The 15,000-nt window shown below is 29.2% G+C and overlaps 2 protein-coding genes across 3 annotated transcripts in view; one reads left to right on the top strand and one right to left on the bottom strand.

Moving 5' to 3' along the window:
• The window catches only part of LOC118441665 (uncharacterized), a 106,150-nt gene that overhangs the window by 26,192 nt on the left and 64,958 nt on the right, over positions 1–15,000 (bottom strand). The window lies entirely within an intron of this gene.
• Positions 1–15,000, top strand: part of LOC118441661 (adenylate cyclase type 6) — a 79,512-nt gene that overhangs the window by 9,901 nt on the left and 54,611 nt on the right. For both annotated transcript variants that reach the window (XM_085657385.1, XM_035866357.2), the window contains 3 exons: positions 1,115–1,334; positions 11,824–12,099; positions 12,989–13,150. In XM_085657385.1, the coding sequence (XP_085513511.1) occupies positions 1,254–1,334; positions 11,824–12,099; positions 12,989–13,150 (519 nt within the window). In that variant the 5' untranslated portion in view covers positions 1,115–1,253. The remainder of the gene's footprint in view (positions 1–1,114; positions 1,335–11,823; positions 12,100–12,988; positions 13,151–15,000) is intronic.

Here is a 15,000-nt window from a genome sequence, read left to right as displayed (position 1 = left end):
AGATGTGTTATTATAGTAGAAATCGTAAGAGTGTTGTGTTACATCGGGGATAAGAGGATGGAGAGGAAAGGGGCGGGGGGTGGGGGGTGGAAGGAAAAGAAAAAAAAAAGAAAAGATAAAGAATTTCGTGTCTCACGACTTACACGGTCTGATTTTTTTACGATGTACGATTCAACGAAGATACGAGTCTCAAGGTCGCGGTCGAATTTCCGACAATAATTTTTTTTTTCTTTCTTTTTTTATTCTTTTTTAATACGTATACACACACACACACACACACACACACACACACACACACACACACACATATATATATATTTTTTTTTTCAGCTGTTGTGAGACTACTCATATATGTATATTACGTGTCTAAAATCCATCCACAAAATTTTTCTTTCACATTATCCTTTGCAATTAACGATAGATCGTTTTAAAGCGTAAAATTGTTTAAAACAAGAAAAAAAAAAAGAAAAGAAAAAAAAGAGGAAGAAAATAAAAAATAAAAGAAAAATATACAAGCATAGAAAAAATTTCATCGTTACTTATACATTTCGTAACGAAGATCGAGGTAGTTTTTTTATCGTGGAGTTTTTTTTCTTCTTTTTTTTTTTTTTTTTTTTTTTTAATCGTTCACTTCCTCTTTTCTGTTCTCTCTTACTCCGTTTTTCTTTTTCCTCCTCTATCGTTGGATGAATATAACGAAACGTTTTAAAAGTTGTCAAGATAGTTAATGGTTTGAATTGTGAAAAATAAAGAAAAAAGAAGGAAAAAAGAAACAAGAAAAGAAAAAAAGAAATAAAAAAGACGTTCTCGTTCGAAAGATATATATCAGACCATATGTGTCTCTCTATTTTATAGATACGTTTATAAGGAAAAATGGTATACGTATCGTAATAAGTATGGTATTAATTAAAAATATTAAAGGAATACTTTGCTCGCTGATATTGTATATCGAGTTAAGCAACGGAGAAAGGATAATAAAAAAAATTGTATACTCAATGGTAGAAATTAAATGCTTTGATATATCCGTATTAAACGACATATTTCTTTTTCTTCCATGTTCTTTCTTTCTTTCTCCCTTTCGTTATTTATCCCTTTCTTTTCTTTTTTTTTCCAGGGAAAACATGAAATAACAACGAAGGTAAAGAGCAAAAGAAAAAAAAAAGAAAAGGTTGAATAAAACCCCGTCGCTTATATCAACTCCGTAAAAAAGAAAATACAGAAGGAGAGAGAGACAGAGAGAGAAAGAGAGAAAGATGGACAAATACGGAATGGAGTTTCCCAAACGTGATTGGAGTCACAGGCTCAGTTTGCGTGGCAGTAGAAGAAGTCATCAGGTAAGACAATAGAAATATTTCCTAACGAAATTTCCAATTCATTTATTTTAACTATTCTCATTCGTTTCTCTGTGTAATAGCTCGTAAGAAACGCGAAATGAAGTTTAAGAAAATTTCATAAATTTTCTATTTCTTTCACTCGATTTTCTTCAAAATGTACACAATTTTCATGGAAACTAGAATTGAATGAGGAATATTTGAAATACAATAGAAAGAAAGAGAGAGAGAGAGAGAGAGAGAGAGAGAGAGAGAAAGAGAGAGAGAAAACCAACTAAGATATCTTTATTTACGGTCTTTGGTATCGAGAAAATTCAAAGTCACTTCTTTTTTTTTTCTTTTTCTTTTCTTTTCTTTCTCTCTCTCTCTCTCTCTCTTTTTTTTTCCTTCCAAAAAGAGAACTTCTCTTGCGGAGTTGCGGAATGCAATTAAAAAGTTTTCCCGCCTTTTGTTCTACCTTTTGGGAATTCATTGTACCTATCTGATATGCTTTGATTTGTTGAAACTTAAACTGCTCGTGATTTTTCATTTCTTTTTTTTTTTTTTTTTTTCTATAAGCTAGATCGACATCTTCGATTTGTTAAATGTCTCTTCTTCTTTTTTTTTTTTTTTTTTTTTTTTTTTTTTTTTTTTTTTTTACAGATGCACCGTAAAATAATCTTTTTCATTTTAATTGAAGGGGGAAAAATCTTTTGTTCGTTAAACCATATTTATGTATGTTATATACGTACATATGTATTTAGATATTAATCGATTTAAAATTATCTTATCATATAAAATCCTTTTTTTTTTCCGTGTTTATTCTAAAATTTATTCTATTCTAAACTCGACGAATTTTTCTTTTACTTTTATTTTTTCTTTCTCTTTTTTTTTTTTCCATTCGTAAATCATCTCATTTCGATAATACAATTAATGAGTATACTCTTGTCGTATGTACTGTATACACACACACACACATATACACAAACACACACATATACGTGTATATATTCGATCATTATAGTTCGTCGTTAGAATCTGAACGATTAACCATAAAGGAACGTATAGCATAGAGAAATAAATTTTATGATTTTCGATTTTCTCCCATTATCCTTATCGATGTTTATTAATTTGTATGAAACTTTGATCTCGTACGTGAGAATGTTAGGAAGAGAAAGGCAAGAGAAAATAAGAGAAGAATACTTAATAGAAAAAAAAAAAAAAAAAAAAAAAAAAAAGAAAAAAAATAAGAAAAAAGGAAATGAAAGAACAGAAAAGAGGGAAGAAAATAATAACAACAAAACCAAAAACGAAAAAATCATGGGTATATTGATAAAGACCTAAATGGAAAGGATACAAATAGATTTGAAGTTGGCGAAATACTTGGTTCATAATGTTTTTTATTTTTTCCTTTTTTCTTTCTTTCTCTTTTCTTTTTTTTTTTTTTTTAATATAAAGTTGCTCGTGCGAACCAAAGGACAAGCGCGAAGTTGTTTTACGGCAGCTGCGGCAAGCCACATACGAATGAGAGAGAATAGAGAGAAAAAGAGAGAGAGAAAGAGAGAGAGAGAAAGAAAGAGAGAGAGAGAGAGAGAGAGAGAGAGAAAGAGAGAGATTGGTTTTACCTTTTCCCTGATGTTTATTAATATCGCTTTGCCGGGCTAAGGCCAGATCGTACACGAAAGACATACGAGTGAGATTCTCTTTTATTTATTTTGTTTTTTATTTCCTCTATTTCTGCCAATAAATAGGACTGATGTATGTATATATATATATATATATATATATATATATATATATATATATATTATTTAATAAAAATCCATTATTTGGTGAAAAGTGAAAAAAAAGAAATGAAAAAAAGAAAGGAAACAAAAAAAAAAGAAAAAAGAACAGAATTTCCATTAATATTTTATGAAATATATTTCCTATGCAAAACGAGCCGCTAAACGTATGAACTATTTTCACGAAAATGTTTCAAACCTTCTCTTTCTCTCTCTCTCTCCCTCTCTCTATACCTCTGTCTGTCTCTATCTCTCTCTATCCCTCTGTCTCTCTCTCTCTCTCTCTTTTTTTTTTCCCTATAAAATTAATATTACATCTAAAAACGTGTCGCACGCGCACGCACGTACCTAACACTTTCTTTATATTTGCGCTAAGTCGTAAATATGTATATCCCTTTAACATATTTCGTCAACATGCATAAAAACATTCACCGTAAACACTTTACCTTATCCGCACAATTTTTTCGCACAAAATAAAAATAAGGAAAAAAAAGGGAAAAAAAAAAAAAAAAAAATCAGAACATGTTTGACGTATTATCGTTGGATATGAGCGCGTGAGAAAGGCGAGGTCAAGGCGTATCTTCGGGAAAAAAAAAAGAAAAAAAAAAAAAAAAAAAAAAAATACAAAAATGAAAAATATCGCGTGCTCACGCGTAAATTGTTCGTTTAAACTCATAGAGATATTGTATATTACGACTTGTATATTACGACTATTAACTCGTGAAAAACACTCATAAGACTTTAAAGAACGACGCTATAATAATTTTTTTTCTTCTTACAAGACACTCACAATTCTATCTCTTCTTTTTCTTTTTTTTTTTTTTTTTTTAACTCGTCCGAATATTTTTGTCCAACATGGTGTAGTTTGTGTACGATATAAGGACGGGAGGGGGCAGGGGGTTGGGAAGAGAGAAAAAAAAGAAAAAAAAAGAAAAAGAAAAAGAACCAGAAAAAGAAATAGAAGAAGGAAAAGAAGATAAGAAAAAAAAAACGAACCTCCAACAAAAAGAGAAAAACAAAATGTTCAATAAATCTCGAGGTTTCCGCACATTTCTTTTGTTCTTCGTAGAAATAAAGAAAGAAAGAGGAAGATAAAAAAAACACACACACACACACACACACGCGCGCGCGCGCCTACTTATAAAGAGAGATATACGGGAATCTTTAAAAAGCATACTTCCTGTAATGTTTGTAATTCACTGTATACATTACTTAGTCATTTTTCAACTTGGAACATATTACGTGGGCTTCTATCGTTAACACGATAGCAAGCAGTTAATCGACTCTTTCGGTGGATAAGAAGAATTATCGTCGACAATTTTGAATCTTCTTGTAAGAAAGAGATAAATTATGTGTGTGTGTGTGTGTGTGTGTGTATGTGTGTGAGAGAGAGAAATAGATAGATAAATAGACAAAGAAAGAAAAAGTTTGGTCTTGCGTGAAACGGGATCGTTAACACGCGAGTACGCCAATTTCTTTTAATATTTCTCTTTCTCTTTCTCTCTCTCTCTCTCTCTTTCTCTCTCTCTCTCTCTCTCTCTCTCTCTCTCTCTCTCTCTCTCTCTCACTTTATCTCCATCTCTCTATCTATCCCTATTCTTTTTTCCTTTTTCTTTTCTTCTCTATCCTTCCTTTTTCTCTTTTTATATCCTTCTCTATTTTTTGTTTCCTTTTTATTTTTTATTATTCCTCTTTACTTCTATTTCTTTTTTTTATTTTCTTTTTTTTTCCTTTTTCCTTTTTTTTTTTTTTTTTTCTTTCCATTATACAAAATGGACATCGGAAAGATTCCAGAACACTCGTTGAAACGTAATTACGTTTGACCACGAGATTATTCTATTTCGGTTTAAAAATCGCGACATTTTCGCATACGATAATATTCTTCGTACAATCTCCTTTCATATTCATCTATTCTCTCCCTTTTCTAGCATCATTAACTTAGGATAAATTTATTATTGGAGAATCATTAAATTCGTTGTCTATATGTATTCTGTTTTCTATGTCGAAATGGCGATCGAATTTCGCTTTCCTATTATATTATATAATACAATATAGTAGAAAATAATAGATAGAGATAGATAGATAGATAAATAGATAGATAGATAGATAGAGAGAGAGAGAGAGAGAGAGAGAGAGAGAGAGAGAGAGAGAGAGAGAGAGAGAGAGAGAGAGAGAGAGAGAGAGAGAGAGAGAGAGAGAGTGAGAGAATGAAACTAATAATCACAATGAAATTCACAAATTCTATGATGGGTAATATCATAATAGATAAGGGAAAAATGATTAAATTAATTCTGATTACTCATTAAATATTTCAAGAGTGAAATTTCATGAATAAAATTACAATGTTTGATAATACAATTTAATCTGTTATATATTTTAATAGAATAACAATTGTTATATATTAATAAAAATATACAAAATTTTTCAATTGAAATTATTCAAATATCGTATGAGTATCATTCAATTGAAAAATATAATGTAATTATTTTAAATAAAAATAAAGCTTATAAAAATAAAAAAACAATATATATATATATATATATATGTATATACATATAATATAATATATATAATAAACGATGACTATTTTTTGAATTGGAACAAATAAATAGAGAAAAATATAAAATAGAATTCGTATGTTACTTCGAATCGAATAAAAAAAAAAAAAAAAAGAAAAAAAAAAGAGATTAAAAAAAAAGAATAAAAAAAAAAGAAAGAAAAAGAAAGAAAAAAAATAGAAAAGAATAAAAATATTTCATTTTCAGTATCGATGTTACAATGTGTTTATAGTCTTAGTAATTAAATTCTACTACATATATTTAATATACAACATATATCGTTCTTCGGAGCTTTATCGGAACATCTGTGCTACTCACCCGTGTTATCAATTTTTCGTTTCGTCGTCCTAACGAATTATTCTCGTGGAAATTCTCTCTTAAAGACATATAAGTTAATTTCTGCCACGAGATTCGATTCTTACTTCCATCGAGTGAGCGAACGAGCAAGATAGAGAGAGAGAGAGAGAGAGAGAGAGAGAGAGAGAGAGAGAGAGAGAGAGAGAGAGAGAGAGAGAGAGAGAGAGGAAGAGAGAGAGAGAGAGAGAGACGTAGAGTGCTTCTTATTATTCATTTTAACGAAGCAAAGTTATACTATCGATCGAGAATACGTTCGAAAGAAGTAGACCAGAGATTCTAAAAAAAGAAGAAAGCAAAGGAAGTATATATATATATAAATCAAAATTTATGCAAATCACGTATTAATCAAATCGTGAATGAATGAATGACTGATTAATTATATCACTGATTCTAATTATTATATTCGAGAGCTGAAGATATTTATATCGATTTATTTTTTTTTCTCTCCTTTTTCTTTTTTTTTTTTTGGAATAGAAAAAATTCTTTCATTATCTTGATTAAACATTATTATAAATAATTTATTAGAAATTTAATATAACAATTATATAAACATATTGTATTAATAATATGTTTATATAATTAATATATCAATAATTGAATATGAATAATAAATATAATTCATATATATATATATATATATATATATATATATATATATATATATATCGCTCTTGTATCCACATGGGTAAATACATTTTCATTTTCACTCAATTAAATTCAATTTGTCTTGATGTTGATGAATCGTCTTAATATTCTCTTTCTCTCTCTCTCTCTCTCTCTCTCTCTCTCTCTCTCTCTCTCTCTCTCTCTCTCTCTCTCTTTCTCTATCTGTCAAAATGAAAAAGACAGATACGAAAAATAAGAGAAGAAGAGAGAGAAAGAGAAAAGAGAGAAAAGAGAAGTTCATCATCCAATTTTACTCGTGTCAGTATATATACTTTTACCTATGCCATATTTTTTCTTCCTTTCTTTTTTTTTTTTTTTTTTTTCTAAAAAAAGCCGATAACGATAAGAGAGTATTTTTAACAACTCCTACAAATCTAGATCGTGGATGTAATACTTCTCGGTATACGTTTGGAGGCAACGTTCATGGTTTGCTTAGAAATAAATTTTTTCCTTTTCTTTTCTCTCTCTCTCTCTCTCTCTCTCTCTCTCTCTCTCTCTCTCTCTTTCGAAACATCACTCGACGCGTCGTTAAACAAAGAGAAAGAGAAAGAGAAAGAGGAAGAGAGAGAGAGAGAGAGAGAGAGAGAGAGAAAGAGAGAGAAAGAGAGAGAGAGAGAGAGAGAGAGAGAAAGAGAGAGAAAGAGAGAGAGAGAGAGAGAGAGAATAAAGAGATTCTAGAATCCCCATCGGGGGTTCAGGTTGATAGTTCGAATGAGTGGAAGAGAGAGAGAGAGAGAGAGAGAAAAAGAGAGAGAGAGAGAGAGAGAGAGAAAAAGAGAGAGAGAAATAGAAATAGAAAAATTCAAACGCTAAGGCGTTTCAAATCAAAGTCCTCTCTCTTTGTGGAAGCGATTTCCCAATGGTAGAATTGTGAAATGGTTAAAAAGAAAAAAAAAAAAAAAAAAAAAAAAAAAAAAGAAATAGTAAAAAAAAAAAAAAAAAAAAGGAAATGAAAGAAAAAAAAAAGAATAAAGAACAAATGGATGGAAAAAACATTAACGAAGAATACACTCTTTGTAAATGTTCTCTCTCTTTCTCTTTCTCTCTCTCTCTCTCTCTCTTTCTCTCTCTCTCACATTCATACACATTTAAACGCCTACGCTGTTTCTCACAAAGAATAAAAAGAATGAGATAATAAAAACTTCACCGATCATACGAATGATATTAAATTACAAATATAACCGTGTATTATACGTATGATCAATTTATTTATTTATTCTTTCTGTTCAACAAAGTTCAAGAGCAGGTAAAAGGTAAAATGTTGAAATCGCATAAAGTCATGTCTTCTTTTCTGTTTTTATTTATTTATTTTTTCTTTTTTCTTTTCTCCTACTCCTTCGTTGTTTTTTTTTTCTCTTTCTTTTCTTTTCTTATCTTTTTAATCATTCTCGTTACATATTTAATTTAAATTAATTATTTGTACGACGGGAGAAAATGAGCAAAAGGTGACCTATGGTGGCGAGAGGGGTCGAGGGGACGAAAGGAAAAGTTCCCTTATTAACGCAAGTAAAATTTTTTTTTACTTCCATACTTGGAATGAGGCATATAATTTTCCGTCTTGATTAAATTTATCACAAAGAATTAACTGCTAAAAATTAGCTTTCAAAGGAAAGGGATTTTCTAAGATGAAAGAGAAACAGGGAGAGGGGAGAGAGAGAGAGAGAGAGAGAGAGAGAGAGAGAGAGAGAGAGAGAGAGAGAGAGAGAGAGAGAGAGAGAGAGAGAGAAGATAAAATGCATTAAATAGTTAATAGTTTTTTCTTAGCGTTTTATACTTAAAATTTAAGAAAACTTAAAATTTTACGAATTTTTAATCCTTCGAATACCCTAGTGACTATTTTGTCGCTTCAAACCAACTTTTTTTCTCTTTTCTTCTTCTTCTTCTTTTTCTATTGATCAAATAAATTTTTTATTAAGTAATAAATATTTATAAAATTTGATTAAACGAATAGATTGTGAAATTTTATTAAATAAAAAATAATTACTTTAACAGAATTATTAAATGAAAAATACAATGAAATTTGTCATTGAGAATATTTGCATTGTAATTGATTAAAAAAAAATCTTTGTGAATAATTATAAACGTGAAGTTTGACGTGAAGTATTTCTTTGAATGATCAAAGAAACAGAAACAGACTCACAGACAGACAGATAGACGGACAGACAGATAGACAGACAGACAGACAGACAGACAGACAGACAGACAGACAGACAGAGAAAAAAAAAGAATCGTTTCCTATATCTTTTTATGTAACAAGTCGAAAAGTATCTTCCGACTTATCTGAAGAAAGTTATACAAGTTCGAGAACTCGAACTAAAAGACATAAAGTTTCTCCAAACGTTTCCATCGACATCTAGTGTCTACATTGACAGAGAAAAAAGAAAAAACAAACCAAAGAAAAAAGAAAAAGAAAAAGAAAAAAGACATTCTCAACGATCTCTGTAATATAAAATAATGGATTTTCTTTCTTAACAGATTGTGTTAGGATCATAAAAGAAAAGAAAAAAAAAAAAAAAGAAAAAAAAGAAGAAAAAAGTAAAAAAGTAAAAAAGAAAAATAAAACAAAGAAACAAGAACAAAATAAAAGAGAGAAAGGATACGTCGAAAAAGAACAAGATAAAGAAAATTATTCCTACGGGTATGTTATATAGGATGGATCAAAAGAAGAAGCTCTTTTGATACATTTTTTCCAAGTGGCACCTTTCAGATTACTTTTTTTTTTCTTGTTCGTCCTTTTTATTTTCGAATCGTAATAATACAAAAGTCTAACTGTCAAAAAAAAGAAAGAAAGAGAAAAAGAACTTTACCTATGAACTTTTGGCCCAGCTAGAAATTTTTGTCGGTCAACTTGCGTTATATAATATATACACACATATAGTATATACACATAGTGGATAACATTTAAATTCATATCATTAGCATATAAATCATACGACACTGAACGATGTTATTAAAAAAAATGAATAAACGATGTAAACAGATATTGCTCTTCTCGTTGGTGATAAATCTTGTATATGTAGCAATCTCGAAAAGTGAACGTTAAGTGCCACCAAAGGAAGATGCATGCATCGGACGTGGCTTTAATTTCAAATTGTATCTCAACTGCGATGGCTGATCTATTTTTTATTAGAAAAGAGAAAAAAAGTGAAAGAGAAAGAGAAAGGGAGAGAGCGAGCGAGCGAGCGAGAGAGAGAGAGAGAGAGAGAGAGAGAGAGAGAGAGAGAGAGAGAAAGGAGAAAAAAATTAATGAAAAAAATTAACGGAAAGAAGAGAGAAATTAAAAAAGTACAGAAAAAATAAAGGGACGAGGGAAGGGTCGGCGGTAATAATCCGTATAGAAGCTTATCTTAATCGTTTCTTTGGTATACAATTTTTTCGTCGATAAAAGGAAAAAGAAAAAAAAAAAAAAAAAAAAGAATAATAAAAACTAATATTGCGCTTGCGCTTACGAATTGAATAAATTTTTCGAATAAGCTTTTTTTGATAAGAAAACCTTTGCGTCATATGGCGATAAGAAAGAAATAAAGAAAGAAAGAAAGAAAGAAAGAAAGAAAGAAAGAGAAAAAGAAAGAAATTAAGAAAGTACAAAATAGAGAAGGAAGAGCGGGGTAGTGAGAGAGTTATATGTATCAAAGGAACCAAACGACAAAAGTAAATAAGCATCGAAGATAAATCGAGAGTAGCAATCTTTGATATCACCAAACGGAGAAGAAAACTCGGGAAGAAAAAAGAAAGAGAGACTGAAAGAGAAAGAGAGAGAGGGAGATAGATAGAGATAGATAGATAGATAGATAGATAGATAGATAGATAGAGAGAGAGAGAGAGAGAGAGAGAGAGAGAGAGAGAGAGAAGAAAAAGAAGAATCCTAAAGTCTACTTTGTTCATATAAATCGAAAAAGTCCGATAGATAGATAAATAGAGAAGATAGAAGGGAGATAAAAAGAGAAAATACGATACTCATAAAAGAACTTACTCGAAAAATTCGAAGTAGAAATTTCGCATTTATTTTCTAAGCACGCGTCGTACATACACACGTGTGTGTGTGTATGTGTGTTACTAACGTTTGTGATTACATTCACGATAAAAAAGACACGGGAAGATGGAGAGATAAAAAAGAAAGAGATGATAGAGAGAAGAAAAGAAAGAGAAAGGATGATGATATCGAATTTGAGAAAAATCTATACGTGAAGAATTTTGATTTCGAAGAGAAAGAGAGAGAGAGAGAGAGAGAGAGAGAGAGAGAGAGAGAAATGATAGTGAATGAAATCACAATGATAAACAAAAAAAAAATTTAATATTCGAAGAAGAAAAATTTTAATTGCAATTGAACTTGACGATCCATTAAAATCTATTAAAATATTATCACCTAAAAGAATTCTAATATTAATCAACATTCCAAGAATTATATTCTCTCTAAGAGAATTCTAATACTAAATACCCATTCTAAGTCAAATTTATATATAAATGAATTCTAATTCTAATTTTCGTTTCTAATATTTATATCGATTTGAATGTAATATAGAAATAGATGTAGTATTCTATAGTGAATAAAATATAGAAATGAATATGTTAAAATTATCGAAATGTCAATGATTATCGACATCGTGAAATTTTTTTTTTTTTTTTTTTTTATCATATCTTGTAATTTCATCCATTATAATCGTCTTAATAATAATTTTAATAATAATAATAATAATAATAATAATAATAATAATAATAATAATAATAATAATAATAATAATAATAATAATAATAAAAAAGAATAATTTATCAAAATTTCATTTATCGAATGATTGATTATCGATCATCTCGATTTAATACATCAATTCAAATTACAACAACAACAGATGTTATCCATTCTCGAACAATTTCATCAATGGGTATTAAAATTTATGCAACTCCTGGTCGTTTTATTTAATCAAGTTTTTATCTAACATAATTTTATCTACATATCAATTGAGATATATACATACATATATACATACATACAAACATACATACGTACATACATATATATATATATATATCTTATCGAAAATCAGATTTGAAATCTTTCGTGTGATTTTTTTTTTTTTTGTGAACTTTTAAATCGTCTCGATTGTTTTCTATCGATTTTATTTTATTATATTTCATTCTATATTTTATTAGAGCGAGATCGTAGGAAGCGGAAGGTCGACAACTGGATCATTGAAGAGTACAAGAAGATGGGCGAGTCTTCGACAACATACCGTAAACAATGACGGTGGTAAACCACGAGTCGAATTACTTCTCGATCCACCAGGATCGAAACCTTCGACTCCTTCGTCTCAGCCGCATACTCCACATACACCTAATACACCAAAGACACCGCACACTCCTGTTAAGAAGTCTAACTGGGAGGTTATCGAGCACTTTACTGGCCCACCTCGTCCCTCCATTATCACGGTAGGAGGTTTTCCTTTGATCGTTAGAGAATGTTTAAGAGAATGTAACAGACAGAAACAGAGAGAGAAAGAGAGAAAGAGAGAGAGAGAGAGAGAGAGAGAGAGAGAGAGAGAAAGTGTGTGTGTGTGTGTGAACACTTCGAAAACACTCTCCCTAAAATCTTCCACTTCGGGGAACAAGAAGAAAGACATTATGTTCGTACGAGAAATCTTCTTTATGTTTGATTGATTCAATAAATGAATAAATAAATAAATAAATAAATAAATAAATAAATAAATAAATAAATAAATAAATAAATAAATAAATAAATAAATAAATAATTTGAAAGAGAAAAAAGTTCAGATAAATAAAAGGTTTTTAACTGATCTTAAAAAATCAATCACTTATTTGGCGAAACTTTGTAGTTTTTTTTTTTTTTTTTTTTTTTTTTTTTTTCTTTATGTCTTCGTAGTTTTTGGCTCGTGATTTAGCGATATGAAAGAAAAAGAAAAAATAAATAAATAAATGAAGAGAAAAAATAAATATGTTAGCTTAAAAAGTTTCAGTAAAGAGTAATCGATTTTTTTTCTCTTTTTTTTTTTTTTTCTTTTTCCTTCAAATCACTCGGGGAAACATTTAAGTCTAATCTGTATTAGAATTACTTCATAAATTAGGCTGTTTAACGCATTAGCGTAGTATTCGTTAGTTATGGATATATATTTGAATTATTTTCTTTCTTACTTTTTATTTATTTATTTATTTTTCTTTCTTTTTTTTTTTTTTTTTTTTTATTTTTCCATCGTAACGATCGACATTGATCCTATTTAGTAATCTATGAGAATTTATTATTTCGAAAATCGTTTAAATAAATGATCGCGTTACGTAAATTAAGATGATTAATATTTTACAGATGAACAGAGGATCGGAAGTCGGTGTTGGTATCAATGTCGCCGGAAAGGAACCAATACCGGAAATTGTCTCTAGTCCGGGAATAACTCTACCACCTACTGGATGCGCCCTATGCAGATTTCTAAGCTCTCTTTGCGCGTCTCATCGATTCAAAAATCTCCAGGTAAAAATGCGTCGATATGAATCATTTCTATTTTTTATTAGAATTTTTTTTTTTCGTTAAAAAAATATTATAAGAAGTGGATGTGTATTGTTATTTATTTATTTATTTTTTTTTTTCTCTTGTATCGATCTATCAATAAGTATCGAATAATATTTGTTCGTCCTGTTTTTTTCTTTTTTTTTTCTTTTCTTTTTTTTTTAGATCAAACTCATAAATGGCAAGTGTCAATAATTTTTTTTTTTTCGTATTACATAAGAATATTTTTTTGACGAATGTATAAAACGAGAAGATTATTTACTTTTCTCTTCTCTTATCTTTTCGATGAAATTTATAAATATCTTCTGCGTTATTCTTTCAGCGTAATATGAAAAAAAAACATATTTTTTTTTTTTTCCCTAATCAAATTTATAAAACGACATGTATTATTCTTTTCGCGCACGGTACAAAAAACTTTTATTGCGTAAATTAAATGTCTGAAAATTGATAAGTAATTTTTTCTTTCCTATCTTTTTTTTTTTCTTTTTTTTTTAATTTATAAGTACCGCGTGTCTTCGTATGATATACAAAAAAAAAAAAAAGAGGATTGGTTCTGAAACAAACGAACAAATGAAAAAGTAAGATCGAATGTAAAAAAAAAAAAGAAGAAAGAAGAAGAAGAAGATAAAAAGAGAAAAAATGATCGATAAATCGGATGAATAATTTTTTTCATTTAACTATTAATAGAAAAATTACTTATATAGAAAAACTTACGTATGTATATTACTGACAATAAGACAATAAGACAATAAGACAATAAGATATTTCAATAAAAAAATATTCGTGGAATTCTCTTCGAGAATTCCGATCGAACGGTCCATTATCATCATCATCATCATCATCATCATTCTCCTCCTTCTTCTTTTTCTTCTTCTTCTTCGAATACGTTTAATGAAATTAATTTTATAATCGATATACACGACTGATGGTACACGTAATACGGAGTTCGTCTAATGATGTTTCATGGAAATACGGATCATTTATTTTCACGGACTATGCACCCCAACACGACGAAGTTTATAATCTACTTTATATAACTCAACTAAAACAAGATGAAAGTCCGTATATAACATATAATATATATGTGTGTGTGTGTGTGTGTGTATGTGTATTTAATATTATCGACTTGACGCGTGTTGATAATCAATTGTAATTTGACGCGTAATACGTTAGATCTAATAAGTCAATGGGTTTACGTTAAAACATAAACCAATCAAAAGCAACTTTCTGGAAACTTTCATTTTCAAAATTTAAAATCGTATGTGCGTGCACGCGCGAACGAACGAACGAATCGACGAATATAGAAAGAGAAGAAAAAAAGGAAAATGAAAATGAATGGTAGCAGAAATGACAGATCCGTTTAAAATGAATTTCAAATATTTTCGTTTCTTAAAAGAAAAGAAAAAGCTTGACTAAACAAGAAATTTCTTATTGAAACTTTTCTCATTATTGCTTAGAGCCCATTGAGAAATTGAAGGAAGAAAAATGGTAAATAAAAAGAATGAAAAAGAAAAAAAAATAAAAAAAATAAAAAAAGTAGAGATAAATCATTGAAACATTACAATGATATATACACATACACACACGCACACACACACACACATATATACATATTTAAACGATATGTTAATTGAATTAGAATCATTTCGAATTATAAGGAACTATAATGGAGTCGTTAAGTCTTTAACGATTAAGTATTAATACATTTTCGTTAATAATTTCCAATTTTTGAAGGGGTTTGTTTTCTTCCTGTAATTATAAAGAGCTTATGACATAATAAAAACGGAGAGAGAGAGAGAGAGAGAGAGAGAGAA

Source organism: Vespa mandarinia, chromosome 5 (assembly GCF_050613455.1).
Source record: "Vespa mandarinia isolate Hongniang chromosome 5, ASM5061345v1, whole genome shotgun sequence".
NCBI classification, from domain to species: domain Eukaryota; kingdom Metazoa; phylum Arthropoda; class Insecta; order Hymenoptera; family Vespidae; genus Vespa; species Vespa mandarinia.
Note: the sequence above shows the minus strand (reverse complement) of the source record. Positions and strands in the feature narration are given on the sequence as shown.